This window comes from Siphateles boraxobius, unplaced genomic scaffold (genome assembly GCF_051911475.1).
Source record: "Siphateles boraxobius isolate OS27281-9 unplaced genomic scaffold, OSU_SipBor_1 118, whole genome shotgun sequence".
NCBI lineage: Eukaryota > Metazoa > Chordata > Actinopteri > Cypriniformes > Leuciscidae > Siphateles > Siphateles boraxobius.
Genome location: NW_027508720.1, coordinates 37655 through 63412, shown reverse-complemented (window position 1 = coordinate 63412; position 25758 = coordinate 37655). Strand labels below are relative to the sequence as shown.

The following is a 25758-nucleotide window of genomic DNA, read 5'->3' as shown; positions in this document are numbered from 1 at the left end:
AAACTGACGCTCTGCTGCCCTCTTGTGTTTAGATCCAAAACATTCAGCCTGAGTATTTTAATGTATTTAGCTTACAGTTTTTCTCCATTGATTTAACACATTTCTCCAAACTCAGGTCACTGTTCTCACTCTGTAATTGTCCTAAACAGGTTGTCAAATCAATCAAAACTAACTTTAGCTGGACAACAACTTTATCCTAGAGCTGCTGTAAAGCCAAAACAATCTCTCTTACTTTCATTTCCTATCATCACTGTAAAGCTGCTTTGAAACAGTACATATTGTTAAAAGTGCTATATAAATGAAGGTGACTTGACTTGACTTAATTGTTTACACAGCTATCTCATTTACAAAAACTATAAAAGGGGAAAAGAAAAATTACAAAAAAGAAGAAGAATGGGAAAGGAAGAGGTGTAAGAGTGAGAGGTTTTGGAGAGGATAGAGGAAGGATAGGAACAGTGCAAGAGGTAGAGATGAGGAGAAAGAAAGAAATGGTATAAGAAGAGGAGATGGAGCAAGAGTCGAGGATGTAGGAAGAGGAGAAAAAAGAGGAGAGGGAGAAGAGATGGTCGAGTGGAAGGCAATGGTATTATTTGAAAGAGCAAGAGAAGAAAATATAAGATGACATGGACGGAGGGGATGTAGAGAGCAAGGTGTAAGAGGAGGGAGGAGAGGTACTGTAGAAGGATAGGGTACAGACGGGTTTCTAATTAAATCAGAGCAACCCTAAATGACCATGCATGTCATAAATGATGGTCTTTCCTTGAGAGAAGCTAAACAGAGAGTTCAGCCCAATATAAACATTGGCTCACAGTCAATGTCCCTGGAAAAAGTGCTGCAACCCACTGGTGTTGTGACACACAATGCTGTCTTGGGTCCGCACAACACAGAAAAGCTTTTACATATTTTTAGCTCCCTCAATGAAATCCACTTTCCGCAGGGTGATCAGGAGCAAATTGAGCGAAATTGTGTAGTTGTTTTGGACAATTTCCAATTTCACCTTTCAGCACTGGTGTAAGAGTGGCTTGAGCATCACCCAATTTCAGGATGCTGCTCCTTCCAGCATATTCTCCTCTTGAAGATGGAAAGTATGTGATTACAACCCTTACAGCCAAGTAAGTGTTCAAGCGATGGGAGAGGCCAGTGGAGAAGTTGAGGCACAAGGATGGATCCAGCATTCACAGCTTTTTTTCCCCACGATCCATGACTGGGATGTTGATGAAATTCTTTGACCAAATGTAAATGAGAGGCAAGATCTATAAAGTTAATTGATTCAATCATTGCAGCACATTTATTTATTCATTTACTTTCTTAACAAAGGAACTTTGACGAACACAATTAAAGAACACGAAAAACATCTACAGCTGAATTTATTATCAAATCAACGGAGAACACACTTAGTGATGTTACTATATATTTTTGATAAATGCATTACTAGAATAAAATTCAGTGCTTTATTGTGCAGTGAGTATTGAACAGTTTGGCCAACATAAGAGTGTGGTGAGTTTGCTGTGTTATTTCTTTTGAGAGCAGCCACATTCTTTTGGAGAAATGTGTCAAATTGATTGAGAAAAACTGTAAACTATTGATGTTAAATAATAGAAAAACTGTCAGTGCTTGTTTTAGCTGGAAGGATGCAAGAAAATTAAATCTCTTGTTTTATTGCATTGTGTCTAAGTATTATCAGATGACACTTACATGCAGTAAAACTAGTAGTAAATCCATTTTAAATCATTTTAAATCATGATGCCAGTGCTGGATTGCAGGTTTGTGGTTCAATAGTAGACAGAGAAACGTTCCAATGGACAAACTGAGCTGCACTTCATTTATTCTCACCTGAACATTCTAATACTTTTATAACATCATAGTAGTATTGCTGTGCTCTTATTTGGCTCTTGGACAAGGTACCTGTCTTTCCATGGAGGGGATTTCCTATAATAGTATAATCACATGTTTTTCTGTCACTTGCTCTTTTTTTGTATCATGTTTCTCTATTCTGTGAAGGGGACTATGAGATGTACTGTATGTAACATGCTGACTATTCACCAAATTACATACAAATAAAATGTCAGGACAGAAAGAAGAGAGTGGTAGAGTATTCTGATCATTCAGAGAGATTTGATGAGTGTCTTCAGGTTCTGTGTAGAGAATGTCTGTCTGGAGTGGAGCTGCTGTTATATCAGACATAAAGGAATCCGCTGTAAAGAATGTGTGTTTGGATACGGTTGAAAACTCCTGGCGTCTGTTCGGCATTGATGTCCGTTTTGTTGCCCGTCACTATGATAAGGGAACATACGTTTCCCTTCATGCTCCTCTAAGAGAGTAGTGTTGGCTGATACTCTATCATGTTTGTGGTATAATAATGGCACTGGCCCACTCTAAATGTCATTTTCAGGTGTATTTTTCTCTCAAATTATAAGGTTTAAAATGAACAAAGAAATGTATTTCTATCACAACTCCCCTCCTTCTTGCCAAAAGATAATTTTACATTCATAAGGCCACTAATTGCTTATTAATTTTCTTTGATTAGTCATGTTTAATAGATTGGTCTTGATAGTTTACCTGATGTCTGATGTCTTAAAACCAATTCACACTGCAACAACAGATGCTGACAACTGCAGACAATCACTAGATTACATATGTCACTTCTCAGACATTTAACAACCCTACAAATACTGACTAAACATGATTCACTGGGGAAACAAGCCCAACTAACACACAGACACCTGCTATGTGAATAGGCCTTAGGTCTCTCTAAGCCAAATATTTTCCATATAAAGTTAATTAAATGGTGGACTTTAAGTGTTCCATAATATGTTCCATAACTAACACTTATAGGGATGAAAATCAACAAAGATATTTTTGTTCCTGTTTCAAATTATTCTCCCTTACCATTTGGGATTCCTAAAGGCACAGATGTGCAGTTATATTGATCCTTGTAGGCCAAGGACTGTATCGGAGGTCTGCTAATTTTCACATGACGTCACACACTTACAGTAACCTGGTCAAGGACGGGATAAAAGAATTGTAAGTGAGCTTTTTCCTCTTTTTCTCTGAGACTCTGCTCTTCCTCTCTACCTGAGCTTTGCTTTCCAGGACAACTTGTGTTAAAGCCATAGGCCAGACTCAAGTCTTCTATGGCATCTCTCTTTCCCTTTATAAACTTTTCAAGTTCTATCACTATTTTAACTGCACTTATTTCCATCATTTGTGTAAGAAGGTGGGTGGTAATAGACAAGAAATGTACAGTTTTACACCATCATGCTGATAATGTTTCTACAAGCCTAGTTCACACTACATGATTTTAAGCCCGATTTAAGCCCAATTTGCAAATCGTTGAGCTCGCCGACAGGTCAGGGTGTTATCGCGGGCAAATCGCGGGGGATTAGCGGGCGATGAACGCTCGCCAATCTGTTAGTATGAAAGAGCCATTAGTCGTTCGGCATTCCTGCAGCCTGAACCCCTGTAGAGAAACCACCCTTACAGACTGTTTATCAATGTTTATTTGAGTGTATTTTAAACAGTACTGGGATCTTATTTAAGCCCTTTCACATACACTACTAGATTATAAATAGTTTCAACATCAATTTTGTCTGATAATAATAATAATGACATTCAATGGCCCTTTAAAATGAGCGTTTCTTTCCTTTCATTCTCTTATTTTCTTTCCATTTGTAACTGTTGGCTGTAAAAGCATCATTTCCTCATCTTTTCGTCCTCTTCTTGTTCTGTCTTCGGATAACAGTCTCTATTGGAAGGCAATAGATGTGCATCGGTATGTTCTTATAGTAGCTTGTCACCCAGGGCCTAGAAAGAAACAGAGAGAATAAACCACCAGAAATGTGTTGTTTTCAGGTATCATAGGAAGAGCACATTAGTGCTTCAACAAGGCCATGTATGAATAGACACTTTCATATAATGTGAATTTAGGGGTGTTGCTCATATTGATGGTTTATGACTCTTTATTAAACCCCTTAAACCACAGCAAACTATTCATTAGGGCATTAGCAGCATATTAGTTAATATTTGACATGAAAGCATTTTAGTTCAGGCAGAAGTTCATACTTTGCTGTTCTCTGGTTGAGGCTGAGGAATGACAGACTTCTCCAGCGGATCCGATTCTCTTCTTGTCTAACTTGGTTCAGCTCCTGTTGTCTCTTCTCCTCTCTTCGAATGCTTTCCTTCAGGTCCTGTTCTATACGGGCCAACTACACAACACAACTATTCAACAATATCTTAACATCTCTTTACGAGATCAAGAGTCCAGTAAAAATATTTATGCAAAGTAAATGACAGTTTATGACAAATTAAACAGAGAAAATGTAAACTGTAATTTTTACTTCCTGGTAAAATTATACTTTATTATCTTTGATAAAACAGCATATTACCGCTTCTAGCAAACATATTTGGTCTTCTGCTTTTCTCTGCTGCTCATACAGTATATCTGCAGAAGGTTCTTCTGTTGTCTGAACGAAATGAGAGCTCTCCGGTGGAAATAAACATGATGACCTATAAGAAAATAAAGATGTACCTTTATAGCACAAACTATAGCTGAATAATGTCCCACAGAATTAGTTTTTTGTTCCACCACTATTATCACAATGTGAAAAGTAAAAAAAAATTAAAGTATACTTTTCATCATAATTGTCCTGCTAAGCATAGGGATTAGAATAGGGATATCAGTATAAATTGTGTAAGATATCACGTTACTGTCTGTGGTTGTAGATAGGCACACGACAATGAAGATGAATGTCAAGTCAAGTCAAGTCATCCTCATTTATACAGCGCTTTTAATAATGTAGATTGTTTCAAAGCAGCTTTACAGAGATAAACATATGATTTAAGGTAACAGAGATTGGTTTGGTTTTATAGTGGTTCTTGAAAAATGTTTTTTCCAGCTAAAGTTAGTTTTGATTGATTCACTTCCGTCTAAATGATCATTTGTTATTAAATTAGGGGCCGCTAAGACGACACCGTTCTCTCTAAACAGACTTTAAACGTGAACCTGTGATAGACGCTGATGGCGTTCACATGCGCATTAAGAATTGATTCTATAGTTATGTGCGTTTGAATATATGTGTGCAGGTTTGTAATTCCCTACAGACCATGCCTAAACAAACTACTTGTCTTGTCTATAAATTTTGATGCAGAATTTTATTTTATCTTATCACTTTAAGTAGGTACGCAAACCGAAAAATTCCACAAGGCTTTATCTGTAGAGTGGTATAGGGATCCTCCATAGGGAGAGGCTAGTTGGCACTTCAGCACTGCATTGTCATCGGGTGTGTCAAAGTAAAGGAATGTCAAAGTAAAGGCTTTAATAGATAATCCAACAGGCAATTAAAGACCACATGTATAATCAGATGAGACCAAACAATAAAACACAAACAGAGCAGAACTTAAGTGCATGTGATAATGAGGGAGATAACTAGTGCACAGCTGAACATAATGAGTACCAAGACAACAAACAAGCAAACGGTGAAGAAACACAAAAAGTTCAGACTAACAGAACCGTGACAGCTTTATTGTTATTTTGAAGGTAAGAGCCAAATGTGTTCAGGTTTATTTTGCAGGTATATTTAATGTTTTTAGTTGTTTGATTGCACCAGAAATATCAATGACTTTATGTGTCAAAGACCTGTTTGTCTGTCAGGATTCAGTGCTCATTATGACTCATTTTCAAACCTACCCTCAAATTACTTAATTATTATTTTTTTTACAAATTTTTAGCCTTTCAAACAAGTCTTTGTCAAATTCAAAGTATGTCTTAACAAGCTCTTATTATTTAAAAACAATTATGATTCATAGATCTGTCACATATGGGTGGTTGCAATGAGAGCACAACGATAGGCATAAACATATAAAAACTGTTTTTAACATTTAAATCAAAAAAGAAAATGCGTAGAAGAATAAAATGAATAATATATAAATCAACCACATAATAGAAAGGACACACGGCACAATGAACAGAGGAAACTAACGGTATAAATACACATAACTAAATGAACAACAGGTGAACATAATCCAATGAGAAACAAACTAGCAAACAGAACTTAGGAACAGCAGCACAGGGAACACAAGGAAAACGAAACCGAAACTGAACGAGAACTTTATAATATCTTGGTCACAATAATCTTAACTTCTTAAAACAAAAATATGTTACAATGGAATTGAATGCAGCCTATCTGTGAAGATAAATAAACCATTCAAATACTCACTGTTTCAATAATATACAATACACAAGACAAACAATATATATGTTATTTTAGTTTGGAAAAAAATTGCACAATTGTATAGAATTGTGCAATTTTGTTGCCATGACAACAAAACAGCTAAACGCGCGCGCGCACACACACACACACACACACACACACACGCACAAAAAACAAAACAATAACAACTTTACAGTTGTTTTAATTGAAAGTTCTTACTCAAAAATGAATGTGAATGTTTTTTAAATGTATAAGCTTTGTCCCCATTCACCCCAGACAGCAACATAGTGTTGGTCCAGATCCTGGCCACATCTGGTACATGGATTCAATGCGTACCAGATGTGGGCCGGATCTGGGCCGACACTATGTTGCTGTCTGGGACATCTAGATTAAGTGTCTTTGTAACCAAAAACAATAAAGCCAAAACAGACTATCAGCAGTTCTGAAAAATCTAACCAAAGAATGAATTTTTTAACTGAAAATAAATGTTTATTGATCCTTGGTGCTGCATAAAACCCTGACAAAGAGGACGAGAAGGAAATAAAAGCTTTGCATACCTCTGTTCTGTGTTCTCCATCTGCTCATCTGTCGAGAAATCGGTTTCCATGTTCTTATCTAAAGTGCTCTGGCAAACAAAGAAACTGAAATCAACTTTGATTTAAATGCATGTTGTCTCAAGTTTAGGATTATTGCTGTTTTTAAATGGTTTAAAAAAGGAAAACATGTGGGGGTTTAGTCTCAGATGAAAACTTATCTTTTTAACTTAGCTTTTAGTTAAGGGTTCATTGAAGTAATAACTTATTTTTAAGTACTTTTTTCTCTTTCTCTTCTATACAGATCTCACTATACAGTTGCGTGAGGGTGTGTGTCTAAGAGTGTGTAGTCATGCCTTCATTTGCTAGGCATGGTACACGTTTTTATAAATGTATGTTTTAATTGTAACTGTGAAGCACTTTGGGCAACAACGTTGTTATTAAATGTGCTATATAAATAAAAAAAAGTTGAAGTAGTCTGTAAACACCATGAAGCCTGTCATGAGGGAACCGGACACCAGTGTAACTCCACCTGACTGCAGGTTATTTACCACGTCCTCCCTCTCAGGTGTGCATAAAGAACACATTATCCATGAGCATCAGAGGACTCATGTACATTAATGATTGTAATGTTTGATCATCTCTGATTGACAGGTGTCATGTGTTCGCTTCATTAAATAACATCAGTGAAATTATCTTTTTTTAGAGACCTGCACATTAATATTTATTCGGACTTGTGTAGAATGCATATGCAAGCAAATATAAAGCACTCAGTGGAATGAAATGTTGCAATTTTATAAATGTATCTGTGCACATCAATCTAATGAAGTATTTGTAAAAGACACTTACCTGATTTTGAATGTCGATCCTGTGTGTTGTAGCTCTCTGACCCGCGGTCTTACTTCTTACTCGCTGTGCACCTTTATCTTCCACTCAGCATTGTTCTTCAATAATGCAGCACTTCTATGGTTTCTCCTTCCGTGACTTCAAGTTTCCTTTGGTGTGTTCATACTCCTCCCGTCAGTCCTCACATCTAATTAGATTCTTTAAGTGTTGCTGTCTTCATGCATTAATAAGTCATATAGACCAGCAAATTAATGTGCACATTGTGCAGAGCCTGAGTGTTATTTAACATACTGTATTTTGTTACATGTTCAAAACTTGTTACTCTATTTATTCATTTAAATGTATATTTTAGAACAACATACAGTGCAGAACAACAACATATATTATTTTAGAAGAACATACAGTGAGCTCCAGTATGTTTAAGACAAATGTTAGCAAACAATTTTCAAATAATTTTATTAGATCACAAACTATTTAAATGATGAAAGTTCTCGGGTTTTACTACAGAGGGTTATCATACATTTTGGTTTATAAACAATATATTTATATACAAGTTTATAACGTGTTTTATAAATACTTTTGTGAAAAAACAAGTATGCTTAATTGTATTTAATTTGTTTGTTTCTTAAAAGTATATTTTAAAAAAACTGTACTTATGGACTGTACATTTTGTGCTTTATAGCACACCTATTTCAGTGCTGTCACACTTTATTTGACAGTGTCCTTGTTACACCTTAAATGTAGTTACTAGTGTTGGGTCCGAGTCCACCTTTGTCGAGTCTGAGTCAAGTGCAAGTCCTTAACAATCGAGTCCAAGTCCGAGTCCAAAGAGGGCTGAGTCGGACTTGAGTCCGAGTCCTTAACATCCACTCGAGTCGAGTCCAGCCGAGTCCACAAAGATTTAAATGATTTGAAATTGACCTTTCACAAAGACCCGCCCCTCTTAGTTACTGTTGCTACGTCCGACAAGCCGTTCCGCTCTCACTCCAAATGTTCTCACACAGTGAAAAATATATTGCGGAGCAAAGAGGACACTGAATATGCGCCAACATACAAGACAGAGCAGCCTACTTGTGGGATGAAATAAAGTCTCATCTTTTACATTTTTATAATTATTATGAAATTCAAACAATAAATCCTGTTTTGTGGTGCTTTAATGTGTAGGCCTCAGTTCAAGCAGCACATGAACTGATAATCTCTTCTAGTTATAGCACAAATTATATTAAACATATGTGAAAAAGCTTTTTCAGTGCAGTACTAAATAGAAACAATGTTTTTATGATCCTTCTTATTAATAAATAAATAAAAATTCCATTTTGGAGATTTTGAAAGGTGTATGTAAAAGTATGTCTAAAGTGTAAATGTAACAAAAATCATTAAATTATTAGACACCAAAATGTTGCTATGGTTAATCCTTTCTCATGTTGCTATGGTTACTATGTCAATCATCGCAATTTCAAGACTCACAGGACTAAAATTTAGTGGATTCACTCCCACATTTAAATGCATTTATCACTCTTTATAATGTACAGTGTGAACATAACCACGGGTCCTCTAGAAGCACGAAAAACAAAACTATTATTCAGATCGCCGATAGCGCTCCCTTTAAGCCATCACTTACTGCGTTCTGCACTCTCCCTAAAACTCTCGTCATAAACACTGAAGTGTCCACACTGCACAGTGCATCTCTCATTTATATCGAGTCTAGACATTGTTTATGAGGGGGTTTGCGAAAGGATAAAACTTGTGCTGATTCTGAACATACATTTTAAGCGAAATCTCCGCATGTTGACTCTAAAATGCCTCTGATTTGCCACTGTGTTCATGCGCTTAATATACATGTGTGATTGGCTAATGCTCAACGCGGAAACAACACAAGTAGTTTGGTTTCGTTTTTGAATAATATTGTGTCCTCTAGTGCCCGGACTCGACTGGACTCGGACATTTTTCCGAGTCTAAAATGTCTGAGTCCCTGTCAAGTCCGAGTACAAATTCATCCGAGTGCGTGACAAATCCGAGTTCATTCAAAATTGGACTCGAGTCCGAGTACCCCAACTCTAGTAGTTACTATAGTAATTATTGTAATTACAGTAAATTATGTATAATTACATGCAACCAACCTTAAACCAAACCCTAATCTTAACCCTATAGTAAGTACATGTTGTTAATTAATATTTCTCAGTACTTACATGTATAATTACACTGTAATAAGGACACATTCAAATAATGTGTTACATTGATTTCATACCATATTAAGCAACTACATGTACTTACCATAGGGTTAGGGTAGGGTAGGGATGGTGGCAGTGCACCATCAACACTGATATGATGACGATACTATGTTAAAATTGCTGAACACTGGGCCAAAAATTGAGCCCTGGCATAGTAGCAGGATTAATTTAAAGCAACACTATGTAGTTTTTCAACCTTCATAATATATTTCCAAGACCCTTGAAATGGTACATCGGCCGTCATGCTGTTGGACTAGTAAATATATTGCTTGCATACTATCTCTATTTTTTAGAATTTGTTGTCTGCCTGACCATGTTACGGAATCTATCTGGTCCTCCATTTATCTTCATGATAGTCATGTTTGTTTATTTATTTTTCTGGTGAAAGTGTCTTGCCTCAGGCTATAATGCAAATAGATTTTTCAAATTTACAGATTCATCTATGGTAACTTGATATTATAATATTGAAGATATATGGCTATTACCTACCACACAAACATTGAATTGAATTAGCATATCCGTTATGTAAAACAGTAGCCAATAGGCTGTTATAATGACGCTGGCTTGTAAACGTGAGCTACGCGATCTTTTGGTGTTTGAAAAAAAATAAAACCCATGAAATTATATTCATATGACATGCTGAAATATATGCCAATGTACCTGGGATGAAGACATTTCACATGCAATGCTGGCAGTCTGCCCAAGACGTGAGTACTCACGAGAACTCAAGACAGTATTGGCTTGTCAACAAATGCACGTGTATCCCCCGGTGTAACCATGACAGATTTACGACAGTAGTAGAAGACAATACTGTTTCCCAACTGTAGGGGGACCCCGAGAGCAAAAACTACATAGTGTTGCTTTAAGCGAAATATACTTTCTATTTCCTTGTCTAGATTTTTATGATGAAATATGACTGGCTTTTTTCATGACATTTTTATTGTTGTTGGTTGTGTTAGGCATATCTTTATTGATATAATGCTGTGCATAGGCAAAAACCTGTATACTAGAAAAATCTAAATCTGAAAATGTAACACAAAGCACATGACAAATGTGAACATACAGTTCTTATTTAGATAGGATGGCCCGTCTTCGAGTGATTATTTCAATCAGAGATTCAGCTCTTTCAGTCCAAGGTTGTGTCGTCTCTCCCCCGGGCAGTTGCTGGCCATGGGTGGGGCTTTGGGGGTAGTTTGGATTGGTGGAGGACTGAGAACATGTATTGACCCAAAAAGCCTGGAGGTTTCTTGTTGAACAGCCTGGAGAACACCAATAGAAAATCTTTGTAAAGCTAGTTACACTTCAAGCTATTAGCAAACTAACAGAAACTAACAACGCTGGACAAATTGATAATATTTTTTGGATAACTTTAGTTAGCTTTGAGCTCGTCTGCAAGTGTACTTCGAAATACTAAGCAAAACAAACTTTTAGCAGATGTTATGTCAGAACGACTGACGAATTGGTATCTCACCTGAGAGCCATCATCAAGGCTAGATCATCTATGAGTGTAAACTTAACGAGCCAATACACATTGCTTGCGAGATTTGCATTGTGTGCTCTACCCCGCAGGGTGTGGGTATAAACAGTTAGGAGGGAGTCAACACCGGCAGGGATGGCAGAGTGGACTCTGCCAAGGGAAAGACAGGGGAGCCGTACAATGGAAGAATACACATATGGGATCACCGTAGGGATCACAACATATAGGCACCTAGCCTAGCATAGAGGTCAACCAATGGGCATACTTACGTGTGTTAGGCCTGCCGTCGGACACGCCGACTGCCGAGGGTGGTGGAGGAACTCAATAGGGTTCACCAGCTGAGGAGAAAGATAAGCGCACATATCCGAGCGGGTCCCCGGTGTTCACCAGCCAATTGGGGTGAGTACATGGCAGGACACTGGCTCTACACGCAGACTACTATAAAATGTTGAGTGTCGTCCAGCCCGCAGCTCTACATATATCTGTCAGCAAGGCGCCGTGCGCAAGCGCCCAGGAGGAAGCTACACATCTGGTAGAGTGTGCTCTTGGTAGAGTGAGCTCTCAACCCTAGGGGGCACAGAACTGGTACGCCAAGACGATGGCATCCACTATCCAGTGGGCCATCCTCTGCTTAGAGACAGCCTTTCCCTTCTGGTGGCCTCCATAACAGACAAAGAGCTGGTCTGAGGTCCTGAAGATCTGCGTTCGGTCCATATACAGGCACAAAACGCGGACAGGACAGAGAAAATCTGTCAGTGCTGGTCCCTGAAAGGAGTGGTGGGAACCTTGGGCACATATCCGGGAATTGACCGAAAATGCTTGTAGGTCCCCTACCCTCTTGATGGAAGCCAGTGCAGTCAGGATTTTAATTGACAGGATTTTTAGCTCAATTGACTCCAGCGGTTCGAAGGGGGCTCTCTGCAATGCCGTTAGCTCCAGCGAGAGATCCCATGGGGTAAGGGTGAGGAGGATTTATCCTTCTCGCACCACTTAGGAACCCAATGATCAGGATGTGCTTTTCTAGAGATTTACCATCTACTGGATCCTGATGTGCGGCAGTGGGACTTGTCCGGAGAGACAAACAGGTCTACCTGTGTGGGTCCAAAGCATCTCCAGATCAGCTGGACTGCCTGAGGGTGGAGTCTCTACTCTCCCGGGAGCACCTGCTGTTGTGAGAGTTTATTGGCTGCATGATTGAGCACGCCTGGAATATGAATGGCACGAAGCAACCTCAAATGCTTCTGACTCCATAGGAGGAGATGGTGGGCGAGTTGCCACATGCAACTAGAGTGTAGACCACCTTGACACTTGATGTACGCAATTGTCGCAGTGCTGTCCATTCGGACCAGTACGTACGTGCCTCGTAACGGCGATTTGAAGCGGCCCAGCGCAAGTCGTACTGCAAGCAACTCGAGGCAATTGATATTCCAATGCATTTGGGGTTCTGACAACACCCGAAGCTGCCTGCACATTGTACGTGGCACCCAAGCTGGTGGTGGAGCCATGCGTGAAGACACTTGTACTAGTGGAACTCCAATGCTTAAGGTTTGGCGACAGGCCGGGTGATTATCACCTGGTGTGTGCCGTGTTGCCAGGACCATCTCGGCTGTGAAGCCAGTGCTGAAGCGGCCTCATATGAAGCAATCCGAGCAGCGTTAATGTGGCTGCGAATGCCATATGCCCCAGGAGCCTCGGAAAGTTTCAGTGGGGCTGCTGTCCTGCTCTTGAGTGAATTCAAGCAGCAAACACGTTCTACTGTGAGGAGTGCTGTTAGGTTGACTGAGTCAAACTCTATACCGAGAATTGAAATCCTCTGCGTGTGGGAGGGTTTGCTCTTTTCCCAGTTGAGCAGGAGTCCCAGCTAGCTGAGTTGTCTGAGTACCACGTCCCTGTGTTCGCACAACTCGCAACTGGGGCAGTATGACTTAATCGTTGACATTGCTTAGAAAGCTTATGCCATCGAGAAAGCGTGCTTTGTTGAAATCTCGCACCCCTACAAGGTTTAGCCAGGGGACAATTCTGGACCACCAAGGGTGACATCGTCCAGCCGAGGTCCTGCACTGCTACTTGATCACGGTCAGTCATCACGTGCAGTTCCTGCATCAACCCAGGCTCAGCACAAACTACCTTCGTGCATATGTGTGCTTTGGCTTAGTAGACTTGAGCTTGCCATCGCATGCAGGGTGGAGGTGGCCTGATCAGATTTTGGCGTTCCATATTGGTGCCAATACGCTTCCATACTGCCAAAGTTCTCCAGGCACGTCCGGGATGAAAGGCACAAGGGCATTTACGAGTCGCGCTGCACCCCCAGATACAAAGCTCAGAATGAGACCGAGCGTGCAACAGCACAGGAAAGCATGGCTGTCAACTCTGAATCTGAAACAGTATGAGCACACCATTACAGTGGGAAGCTCAGCATCATCTTAATTTCCAGATTTATAAACTGTGTATGCAATTTATAGCTGCATTTATTTTTCTCTGAGATATGTCCCACCCAACTTCCTGTTTCAAAAGGAAATATACTTCAGGTGATTTTATATGGATATTTAGCATGCTACACTGCAGCATTTTGAGGGGGGGAGGGGGGGGATCAGAACTACTGTTACACTACTGAATAATGTAGCTGAGTTAGTAACATTGTTACCTTTAGTCACTCTCCAGCAATGCAAACTACCCACCATTGGCTGAAAGATTTCACATTTGACCTCTACAGGAACTTTTATCTCCAGTCCGTCGTCAACAGTGGTGTGTGAACCAGTGCAAAACCCCTTGTGCTTTAGCAAACAGAAAAAAGGTTATTGCACTTACACTTTTAATGGCAACGGCAATATAAAGTAAATTTAAAGAGTGTTCTTAATATTTGGTTTAAAATTGGTTTGATCTTGTATTACTGGCTTGTCATTTATTGAACTGAAATGAGAGCTTACAGCTGACTCTGAATCCTTCAGCAGGCATTGCGTGTGGTCAGTGTCAGTACTGTTTTTCTTGCAGTCAGTCTCTTGAATGGTGAACTCCACAAAGTAAGACGGACCCACAACCCACTGCAAAACACACAATACACATCTCCTACCATGTGTGCAGGACAGAGCCACTCGATCCAATGAATTATTGACGTACCTGCATGCTGGCTGCTGTTATATTCAGAAGAGCAAAGAAATGTGGGGAAGTGTTCTCTTTGTTAAATTTCTGCAGGGCTAGCTTTGTGGTCTCAGATATAACTGGATCATCTAACCGTTCAGCAGTGGGACAGTCGGGGCAAGTGTTTATTATAGCTCGAGCTGCCACTGTAAAACAGTGAGGACAAGTCAACATTTTACAAAGTACATGCTCTATATTATTATATCTCTGGACTATTATATCTCTTAAATAAAGCCAGATAGTCATTATTATGTTACTATTATAACAATATATAACATACTCTCCTCCAAGTTCTCTCTCATTCAGCTTTGTGTCGTCTACTGTGTAATGTTTTCATTTTCTAGATTAATCTGGAGACTCCTGAGCTTCTAGATATCTAAACAAAGGGTTGTTTTTTGCTCAACATACATGTTAAAACAAATGCTGAAGTCTTCCGGAGTCATTTTTAGTAGTCAGTAGCATCATCATCAGTGAAATATACAATTTAGTGGTCATTATCTACAAATATTTGTATAACTTAATGCTGAGATTGACCAATCAGTATAAAGTATTCCTGAGAGTAACAAAATGTGTACACTTATAAAATGTTCCATTACAACTTTGAGAGGAAAGTTGTCGATTACCACAGAAATAATTTCAGCTCGACCCCTCAAATTTACGATATGACGACAACTTCACCATGGCCTCATGGGAAAGCAGTCTCACACTAGTGACATTTTAGGTAAATGGCACATGAATTAATATAAACCCTTTGACAAAAATATAAGCAGCAAGTTTCTGCAACTCTCTGCAAGTTATTTCTAAGATGTGACGTAATTATTTTTTGTGGTAATGGACAGAACATGTAAGTAAGCGTGGTTCAATGCAGTCACAGCAGACCTTGTTGGATGGTGCAGTTGTAATTCTGAACTTTGACGGTGCTCTGAAGGGAAACAGATGCATCACATGTTCCGAACACCTAATATAGTTTAGATAACAGTAAACTCTTTGGTCAAACAGGATACAAATATATACAAATATATATGTGCTAATATATAGCACATACTAAAGTAACTGACAGTTCTATCTAGAGTAAAATACGTACCGGTAGACTACCAATCCCCTTAATATCACAGGATTTCCATTTTCTCCTGCTGATCACATGACATTTTGTTTCCAGAACATCGATCGTAAGCTGTAAACGGCTAATGCCTTCTGCCTTTGTAAGAAGCAAACAAGATGACAATCAAACTAGCATGAAATAACATTTCAAAAACCCAAGCTTTTTAACTTTCAGCGGCTAACAGCGGGTTTGTTTTGGGTCCCCATTATTTTAGGTTGCATGAATATCTGAACATACAATATGTCAAATGAAAGAATTGACACTCTGCTTTTAAACAAACAAACAAACAAACAAATACATTTTATTCTAGCTTCATGAATCTTTTTTTATCAGCACTTGAATGTGGGTAAGTTTCAAAAAGCTGAGACAATTGCCTATTTGTCAAAGACTACATCCAGATCAGATTCAGAACGACGATCCAAACACAGATGGAGTAGATCGAGTTTATCAACACTCCCAAAGCACCAAAGTCATTAACACTTCCTGGGTCGACATTTCATTCAGTAACATTAGGCAGTTTGATTAATATGCTGTTTTATGTTTGATTATCACGTTATTTTACATTTGCGTAAGCAATCTTCTATCACTTATTTCAGCTTCTTCACTTGCTGTTTTTATCCTGAGATTCTGTACCATTTCTAAAGATGTGTCATAGCATTCGCTACTGTATGAGTGTAGAGAACAGTGAAGACATGGATAGTCGGAAAAGTCAGTCAGTGGCGGGAAAAGAGTAAATGTTATCTTTCTTGTTGTCTTTTGAAATTTAAGTTGCATTTGTTGAAAAAATAAAATGTACACTTTTTCATATTTTAAAATGTCTGATAATTCTTTTTTAATTAAGTATTTTTTTTAGACAAGGCTAGATTCATTCATATTGTGTGTCTTTTTAGATTTCAGTTCCAAAAATAAATATTTTTGGTAAAAAATAAAAAAATGCTTTTTTCCTCGTATTTTAAAAATGTCTGATATTTTATTATTTATTACAAATTTAATTCAGATTGTCAGATTATCTTTTAGATTAATATTTCAGATTCCAAATGTCATAATATTTGTGAAAAAAATTCACTTGAAAAATAAATTAGAATTTGTTAAGTTTCAAAAATCAAGCACACTCATGTATTCACAATGTGTGTATCTTCCAATCATTCCATAACTTTTAATTCTGTTTAAAAAAAAAAAAAAAGAGAGAGAAAAGAAATGACTTATTACTGTCTGTTGACAATTCGTCCCCTGACTGACTGGATGGCAAGCCGTGAGTCCTCTTGAAATGGACTTGGACTCTGGCTCTGACAGATATCTGTTTATTTAGACTAGTATATTTTGGGGATGTATTGGTTAGTATTGTGTTGGAATCTTCTGTAATTGTTAATTTTGCAGCTGTAGTGTGCAAGTCCCTCCACCTCGGGCATCAATACACTTTACTGCAGTCCACAATCATTCTTTTTGCTTAACAAAAAATATTTGAATATACCAGCATGTATGAAAAAGAGAAGAGGACCAGTTGAAAAAAAGAAACAAACTGAAAATGAAGTTATAAAATCAAAAATGAAGCACTATTTCAGTGCATAGTTAATCAACAATAAATGACTTGATAATCAGAAAGACAAGTTCAGTAGTTTATATATTGATATAGAAGACACACGGTGTAAATATGTCATTACTATGTAATATTAATTTTGGTGACACTTTATTTTGATGGTCCACTTTAGACATTCTACTAACTTTAAGTAACTTTGCAACTACATGTCACTTTATTATATTAACCCAAACCCTAAAAGTCACTAACAGTCTAATACTCTAATAGGAGTAAGTTGACGTGTTGTAATTTCGACAACATTCACTTTCTGTAAAGCTGCTTTGAAATTATAATGTATTGTGAAAAGCGCTATACAAATAAATGTGAATTGAATTGAATATAGTGGTTACTTATAGTTACTTATATTACTTATTGTTACTTATAGTTAGGATGTTTAAAGTGGAGCATCGAAATAAAGTGTAACCTTAATTTTTGCCTGATGTCAACTTTACTTGCCATCCACTTTTTTTCTCTCCAAGATTTCATCCAAGATCCTTGTTCGCCACTGATCCATTTGCCTTTTTCATACAAGAACCTACTTAAATGCATGCAAATGACACAAGTATCAACGCACTTACCTTTATTTCTGGTTTGACATCATAAAGTCTGTTGAGTGTAAGGATATACCCTTCCTGTCTGTCTGCATTGATCTGCTCTAAGGTCTCCTCCGCTGCCTTCACCACAGCTGGGTCATGGCATCCGGCTGGCACTGAGGAGGTGCTGCCCTGCTGCCAGAACACACACACGCACAAGACCAAGAGGAAAGACTGCATCCTCATCTCCAGATTCCTCACACCCTTGTGCTACAGAGATGTCAAAGACATGGCAGATGAGAACACAGTTCAACTCTTACACAAAACACTGAACTTTCACCCGCAGCGATCAGCAAACAGTCTTTATCTGCTACTGCTCTATGTGCTCCTGTCTGCTTACTGAACAGTGATGCAACACAGGTCGAAACTACAGAACTGAAGACTTGAAAACTGAGACACTGCGCTCCTCTGTACAATCACAAGCGCTTCCTATCTGGAGAGTATTTGGATTTTCAGCAGCTAGATTAAAATCTAAATCTTCTTCATATTGATCTAACAGTGATCCAAATCCCACTTACATAGAAAACAACCACAACAACAAACAACACACCAGTTACACTAGCAATTGTGTTGACCAAAACATTTCCCTTCATTAAACCTTCGGGTCCAAATGGGCCGGAAGGGTGGGATTCATATTTATTAAAAGAAAATCATAATTTTTTTTTTTACTTGTTTTTATAATATTTTTTCTTTTCTTTTTTGGTGTTTTGAGAATTTTATGATTTATAATTAATATGTATGCAATAAATATGACCCATTTCCCCCCATTGAATATAATAGAAAATTATTTTAAAACAAATTTTATTTTTATTTTTTTTAAAGCTGTATTTCATTTTAGAGTCAAGCCTAGACCTCATGAAAGCAATTTTTGAAATAAGATGGATGCCATCTGGTGGACAAACTGAGCATTTTAAAAATGCAAAACACATAGGTAATCTGAATTTATTAGTTTGTTTATGTATAAAAGTCTGTTTGTGTGTGTGTGTGTGTGTGTGTGTGTGTGTGTGTGTGTGTGTGTGTGTGTGTGTGTGTGTGTGTGTGTGTGTGTATGTGTCTGTTTTGCACTCTTGATGTTTTATAGATTCACCCCTTCACTGTTGTGTGCTTTTTTACTGGATCGTGGCTGATTTGTAGATTGCACGCACAAAAAAACTCGGTATTTTCACATTTTTGCCAATTTGCCATTCATTTCCTATCCGGGTCCATTTGGACCCGAAGGTCCTGAGTGTGACAATTTTTTTTACAACCACTTAGATTATTCAAATCCTGTCCCCAATTTTTTTGGGTGTTCATATACCAAGTACCAAAAAAGTCACCAAATTTCAGACCATTCCGATGAAGCTATGATTTAAAAAAAATATATATTTAAATGCGTCGGGTCCATTTGGGCCGAAGGACCCCAGAGGGTTAATGAAATTCTCTACTGCATTGCCCTTCTTTATGAACATCCCGTCTGCAACAACTGAGAATAGGATAGAAGTGAAGAAATATGGGGAAAAGTTATGAAGCACTTTCCAACAGATGAATAGTACAGACTGATATTTCAAATAATACTATTATAATGCAGGGGTTTTGAATTGTTTAGATACTACTAATACTAACCAGTATTGCGGCTGAACACTTGTAACACAGACACAAAATCGCCTACTGTGCATAAACAGATGCCCACAAACCTCAATGAACTGAAGCAACGTTGTGAAGAAGATTGGGACAAAATTCCACCACAACGATGTGAGAGACTAAAGTCTTACAGAAAAATATTATACAAAGAGGGAGTACCTTCTTTCTTACATGACTTTATTAGTTCTTTTCTCAAATAACGTTTTTTTTGTTTTCCAAGTTGTTGTACAAAGAAATAACCTTTTACTTGTTTGTAACTTATATGGCCACTACTGATATGTTGAAATAATGCGCTCAAATGTACCGCCGGATGGTTTCTACTCCCCGCCTCCTGTCATTATCTAATATTGACACGGGAGCCAGAGAATACAAGTATCTCCAATTTGTACGTAAATACAGTTCTTGAGTAAATACTTTGTTACATTCTGTGTGTGTGTGTGTGTGTGTGTGTACTTGTACAACTATCTTTGTGAGGACCAGTTTGAGTTTTAGACCATTGGAGTGAGGACAAAGAGAGTAAAGTGAGGACATTTTGGCCGGCCCTCACTTTCTGAGACCCCTTTAAAGGCCTGTTTGAGGGTCAAGACTTGGTTTTAGGGATAAGGTTATAATTAGGTTAAGGGTAGGTTTAGGGTAAGGGTTGGGTTAAGCACTTAGTTGTGATGAGTAAGGTTAGGGTAAGCGGCTAGAGATTGCATTGTGTCAATGAATGTCCTCATAAAGATAGATGTACAAGAGTGTGTGTGTGTGTGTGTGTGTGTGTGTGTGTGTGTGTGTGTGTGTGTGTGTGTGTGTGTGTGTGTGTGTGTGTGTGTGTGTGTGTGTGTGTGTGTGTGTGTGTGTGTGTGTGTGTGTGAATGAGAAACATGTGTAAAGAACTTTGGATAAAAACCAATCCCCCCAGAAGCAGCTTTAATCTAGAATGGCATCACAGCTGAAAGTTTATTTTTTGATTGCGTCCTCTACTGTACAGGCGTGAATTTGCATTTCCTTCAGCCTGAGGCTTATTCATTTCACTTTTGGTGTGAAAGGGACTTTACATTTGCCAAAAATAGATTTTTTTTTGTTGTTATTGAAAAACAAAGGGCAAGCCCAACAAGGTGAGCAAAGGTAATGCAAAAGTAATTTAACGCATTACTTATCATAAAAGTAACTAAGTAACGCAATTAGTTACTTTTTAGGCAATATTCTTTTGGATTACTTATAAATGTAACTTTATGTATAAAGTATTTATTTATGTATTTATGTATTCGGTATCAGCCGAATTACCTGTTTTATTTGAAGGTATTAAGGTTCGAACGTGATGACATGACGTTGTTACGTGATTACGTTGAACAAATGTTGTTGTTGTTGTTTTGCTGAATAAACCTGCTGAGCAGATCAATAAGCAAAAAGCAACGTTTCGTTTGTTTTCAATAACGGAGTGATGATGAACTGCACACTTAAGTTTAACAATCTGCATGTGTTTTATTTGTTTTCTGAAAGAAAAAAAAACAATTTATTAATAAAGGTTTAAAATAATTTAAAAAATAAATCATGTATTATATATTATATGGTATAATGGTTAAAATACCATTAAAAACTACTTGACTAAAAAACCTGGAAGCGCTGCATTAATATGTGAAATCATGACCAATTCAGTGCCATTCATGTCAATCTATCTTTGTTAGGAAACATTTCCTGCTCTAATAGCTGTCGAATAATATCAGGCCAGACCGGGACTGGAAAATAAAAGGAATTGTCTATCAAAAATTGCAACGCAAATTGCATTGCATCCTTCCCATTATTGGGAGTCCCTTTGGAGTTTCTGGCTCTGTTGTGCTACTTTACGTCTGAGCTGAATGATAGATGGGATCTCCTGCCTGCCTTCATTCTAGCACTGATAACTGAACCACTCGTGCTGTAAGATCTGCTCTGACGTTGGCCGTTTGGCTGGACGGAGATTCAGACACTGGCTAATCAGATCATGGCATGCTGTACAAGTTTGGAGGAGAGAGGTTAGTCAAGACCTTGTTACACACCAAAGCTGACATGTGGGAAAATGTCTTCGGAAATATGTGATGAATATAAGCTATAATGTAAGGTATATGGAGACATTAGCGTCAAAATTTGATTCCATGTCTCTTGTAAACATTCATTGCTGTTTTTGACTTTTTTTCTGTTAAACAACATTTGGCCAGAGGTTTTGTTTGTGCATTTATGAATGTCTATTCTCTCACCTTTGGATAAGTCAGGATTCCTATCAGGACAGGCTTTTACTGTTTCCCGCACATTTAAAAATGGCAAATGTCCGTTCACCATCAAATACAGCACAATGCCTAGAGCCCAGACGTTTGCAGGGACGGCGTGGTATTTGAGCCGTTTGAAGACCTCTGGTGGGCAGTACTCTATTGCTCCTGTAAGCAAGACATTTCATTACCAATACATTTCCACAGTGAAAAAATAAAAAAACATAATACAAAATGCCAGCTCACCTAAATATGTAGCACTGTTGTAGCCGTCTCCATCCACTAGGTAAGCGCAGCCAAAGTCAATCAACTTGAGCTCCACACAGCGTGTGTTCACCAGGATATTGTCTGCATGGATGTCATTATGAAACACGCCGTGGTCTATGCAGTGTTGCACTGCCAGGACTAACTGGCGGATTAAACCACGTGCGATCGCTTCACTCAGTGTGTGACGATCACTGATGAACTCTCGCAAGACTTTGCACGGTTGAGGGAACTCCAAAATGAGTGAGATGACATTGGGCCGATCAAACCACTCATACATTTCTATTACGTAGGGGCTTACTGGAGGACGCCTCAACAACAGCATAATCGCCACTTCTGTAACCAGAGGTCTGGAACAATCACGCTAGAGACAAAGAGAACAAGACAGCATAAAGTTAGTTGGCTATAGATCTAAAAATGCATGTAGTTGTATTTAAATTACTTTGTTTTTGGTAAATGGACTGCTTTTATATAGCGCTTTTCACAGACCCAATGGCCACCAAAGCGCTTTACATATTTTGCCTCACATTCACCCATTCACTCACTCACTCATACACTGACGGCGGTGTCAGCCATGCAAGGGGCCATCAGCTCGTCGGGAGCTGGGGTTAGGTGTCTCGCTCATGGACACCTAGACACTTGGTCAGGTGGAACCGGGGATCGAACCACCGACCATTTGGTTTGTAGACAACCTACATGAACCACTGAGCCACAAAAGTACATGGCCTTGCTTCAGACGGCCTTTATTAACCCCCTGGAGCAGTATGGAGCACTTTTATGATGGATGGATGGATGCGCTTTTTTGGGCTTCAAAAAAACAAAGGTAATTCGCTCCCATTATAGAGCTAGGAAGAGCCAGGATATTTGTTTAATATTCATAAACACCAAGGAATGCTTGAGGGTGAGTAAATTATGGGATAATTTTTGGGTGAACTAACACTTTAAAGGCACACATACCCCTTTTCCACCAAGGCAGAGCTGGTGCTGGTTCGGAGACAGAGCCTAGTTTCAAATCGGTTCTTTGTTTTTCGACCACCAAAGCACCAGCTCCGAACCAGTAAAAGTGGTTCTTAAGTAACACCAAATCATTGCTGGTCTAGAAGTAAGAACCGCTTACGTCAGTGGCTGGGGGCGGGGTTACCGTGACCAACAAGACAAACAGAAACTTGTGACCGCCATTTTTTAAATAGCAGCTAATCGTGCTAATAGCAGCTCGATTGTAATCTCCGTTAATGCAAGTTACGGCGAGCTGCACGAACGTGCTGGATTCGCCGTGTTTGGATACCGATGTAGGTTTGCAAAGCCATGAGCATAAATAGTAACGCAACGACCGCCATTGTTGATGGAAGGCTTGTTCGAGATGCATCGGAGCGGCATAGACTGATCGGAGCTGCGGGAGTGTTTGGAGAGCATACGACACCTTCTGCTTTTGGATCGCTCTCGCAGTTCGAGATTCACAGTGCCGAACCATCTTGAAAAAGCCTGGTGTGTTTGTGTGTGCCGCGCTAGCGTTGCTGGGCAACATGAGATGTATACAGTGACGTAAGATCTGGCTCTGTGATGGCTCTCTAGCCTGTGGAAAGGCAAACCGGTTCTTTGAAAGCTCGTCAGTCGAACCAACTCCGAACCGGCACTAGCTCTAGCTCTGAACCAGCACCTGGTTCTTGTTGGTGGAAAAGGGGTATATGTGATTTTTCGCCGCTAGAGGTCGCTCATTCAAAAAGAAGACGTAACTTGATGACGGCTTGATTTCGCAGAATCATGGGAGTTGTTGTCTTCACCTCTACAGCCGGTGGAGAATATGACGGGACTAAAATGGTAAATATATATATATAAATATGCTACTCGCGGTAATTCAAGAAAACGAGATTTCAACAAAAAGACGATCTGTGTTGAGCTGTATAACAATGATTCGTTCTCTGTCGATGAATGTATCCAAACAGCTGCTCACCTGTTTAGTAAAACACATAATATATTAAAGTGTCTTTGGTGTTTCCATGGTTTCTACAGAATAAAAGTAGAAAAATAAATACTATGAAAGTCCATCAACCGTTTGTTCACTGACATTCTTCAAAATATCTTCTTTTGTGTTCAGCAGAAAAAGAAACTCATACAGGTTTGAAACAACTTGAGGGAGAGTAAATGATGACAGAATTTTCATTTTGAAGTGAACTATTCCTTTAAGTGCAACAAGCAATGAAAAAGAAGTCAATTTGGCACTCGCGATCTGTTTCAGAGGCTGGTTTATGAGAGCGCCACTTATATAGATCAGTGGTGCGTGTGCTTTTGGTGTGAGGCTGTGAGCTCCAAACCTGCGGGAATGAGTGAAATTATGCACAATACAAGCACTATTCAACGATTGAGACGAGCGAGTGACTGGAGGCGGGTGTGTGTCAATTCGCTGTCGGAGAGAAGAGATCGAGAAAGTGCTTCTGGTGTCGGTGTATCGATACTGCAGAAAAGCAGCATTGGAACCATTTCAGAATCAATAGATACATTTCGAAATATCAATACTTTTGCCAACACTATTTCACAGAGCACATTTTAAACAACTAAATATATTCTTTACGTTTTGCTAACTTACAATTAAAAGATGATGCTCGGCGTCCCTTTTGAGAATAATTTTGATGGCAACCTACAAAAAGAAAAAAGAAAAACATTATTAATTTTTTTCCCATATTCAAGTTTGGATCAATTGGACATGGAGAGCAAAATGTTCAGTAAGAGTGTGTTACCTCTTGCTCATCGAATTTCCGTATTCCCTTGAACACCCTGCCGAAGCTTCCCGATCCCAGGAGATTTTTCACCTCGTAGAAGGTGTTCACAGATCCTGAAAAACAGAAGAGGTTGCTGCTTCCTTCAATTCTCTCATAATAACATCCATTATAAAATCCATTTAACCAATGTGTCTCTTATAAAACTCATACAACTTTGCAACAAGTAAACTATACACGCAGTGGTAATGTTTGCAGTTATGTTTAGTTAGGTGTCATCAGAATTACAAAGTAACAGTGCTTAAAAAAATAAAACAGAAGATAAGAAACAGGGCAGAACTGACAGCAGACTCACCATTATTTGGCTGACATTGGGAGGGACCTGGGACAGATGGCGGCTCGGGATCAGACGGATGTGGAGTCGACTGTGGTGTAGGAGACCTTTTTCTTTGTCTGAAGCAGAGGAAAGTTTGCTTTACGAACGCCCATGCTCTCCTGAAGAACGCATGGATTCTGCTCCTCCTGCTGCCTCCTGTATGAACTTCTTAATTGTAGAAAAACAAAGCGGAAAATATTAGAAACATGTCTGACCACAGATTGAAGTCACCATTAAATCAAAATTGACAATTCTTATTTTTTATGGAATATTGCAGTGTTTATTATGAATGATTTATCCATTATACAGTTTGTCTTGTCCAATAAGCTGTTTCACTCGAATATACGTTAAAAAGGGAAGACAAGTTTTAACTTCAGTTTCATGCAGATGTTAAAGGTCAGTGATTAAGTACGTCTGTCTTCTTAGCACTAAAGCATGTTAACATAGGAAAACAGATGCAACACTTCGTTTCTTCGTTGCAAAAATTAATTCCCAACATTTCATTATTTTATAATGCGCCCGGAATAATTTCATTTATAAAGTTAATTTCGTTATTTAAACTCGCACCTGTTGGGCTTTTCTGCACACTGTCTTTAGGAGAAGCTGTTGTTGACTCGAAAGGCTGTAGCTGTGTGTCACTGTCAGCTGTCTGTGAATCGATGCTACACTCGTAATAGACCCAGTCACAGAAGTCGTTGCAGAAGCTGATCGCATCCAGCCATGCAGTGACATCTTCTTCCTCATCTGCACTGCCCTCAGGCACGGGTACTGACGCTGTGGACATCGTGCTGTCAGATGTGGACAGTTGTTTGAGAAGACTGGTCAGACGGTGTGTTTATGTCTTCAGATTT

At 38.8% G+C, this 25758-nt stretch overlaps 2 protein-coding genes across 6 annotated transcripts; both read right to left on the bottom strand.

The window, feature by feature from the left end:
* Positions 1 to 3482: 3482 nt before the first annotated feature.
* Positions 3483 to 7730, bottom strand: LOC143710699 (uncharacterized). Its single transcript, XM_077201790.1, has 5 exons — positions 7592 to 7730; positions 6767 to 6834; positions 4386 to 4506; positions 4063 to 4205; positions 3483 to 3804 (listed from the first exon to the last, which is right to left on the bottom strand). The coding sequence occupies exons 2-5, from the start codon at positions 6814 to 6816 to the stop codon at positions 3702 to 3704; spliced, it is 417 nt and encodes a 138-aa protein (XP_077057905.1). The 5' UTR covers positions 6817 to 6834; positions 7592 to 7730; the 3' UTR covers positions 3483 to 3701.
* A 2965-nt stretch (positions 7731 to 10695) lies between these two features.
* LOC143710778 (fetuin-B) lies at positions 10696 to 25758 on the bottom strand. 5 transcript variants are annotated; one of them, XM_077201950.1, is made up of 8 exons: positions 21545 to 21674; positions 17691 to 17915; positions 15519 to 15632; positions 15314 to 15392; positions 14414 to 14580; positions 14224 to 14337; positions 13975 to 14070; positions 10696 to 11078 (listed from the first exon to the last, which is right to left on the bottom strand). In XM_077201950.1, the coding sequence occupies exons 2-8, from the start codon at positions 17889 to 17891 to the stop codon at positions 10929 to 10931; spliced, it is 921 nt and encodes a 306-aa protein (XP_077058065.1). In that variant the 5' UTR covers positions 17892 to 17915; positions 21545 to 21674; the 3' UTR covers positions 10696 to 10928. The 5 variants fall into 5 exon arrangements, 3 of the variants coding, with proteins under 3 accessions (XP_077058065.1, XP_077058072.1, XP_077058082.1); XM_077201957.1 differs by having other exon boundaries at positions 15314 to 15356; XR_013194642.1 differs by lacking the exons at positions 10696 to 11078; positions 13975 to 14070; positions 14224 to 14337; positions 14414 to 14580; positions 15314 to 15392 and adding exons at positions 21800 to 22181; positions 24402 to 24452; positions 24553 to 24647; positions 24887 to 25075; positions 25475 to 25758 and having other exon boundaries at positions 21545 to 21721.

Coding starts and splice junctions, on each gene's coding strand:
- LOC143710778 (XM_077201950.1), bottom strand. CDS start 17,891: ATGAGGATGCAGTCTTTCCTCTTGGTCTTGTGCGTGTGTGTGTTCTGG. Junction 15,633..17,690: donor ATGTCAAACCAGAAATAAAG/GTAAGTGCGTTG, acceptor CTTCTTACAAAG/GCAGAAGGCATTAGCCGTTT. Junction 11,079..13,974: donor GTGAAATCTTTCAGCCAATG/GTGGGTAGTTTG, acceptor GGTGTTCTCCAG/GCTGTTCAACAAGAAACCTC.
- LOC143710699 (XM_077201790.1), bottom strand. CDS start 6,816: ATGGAAACCGATTTCTCGACAGATGAGCAGATGGAGAACACAGAACAG. Junction 4,206..4,385: donor AAATATGTTTGCTAGAAGCG/GTAATATGCTGT, acceptor TGTGTTGTGTAG/TTGGCCCGTATAGAACAGGA. Junction 3,805..4,062: donor CTCAACCAGAGAACAGCAAA/GTATGAACTTCT, acceptor GTTTCTTTCTAG/GCCCTGGGTGACAAGCTACT.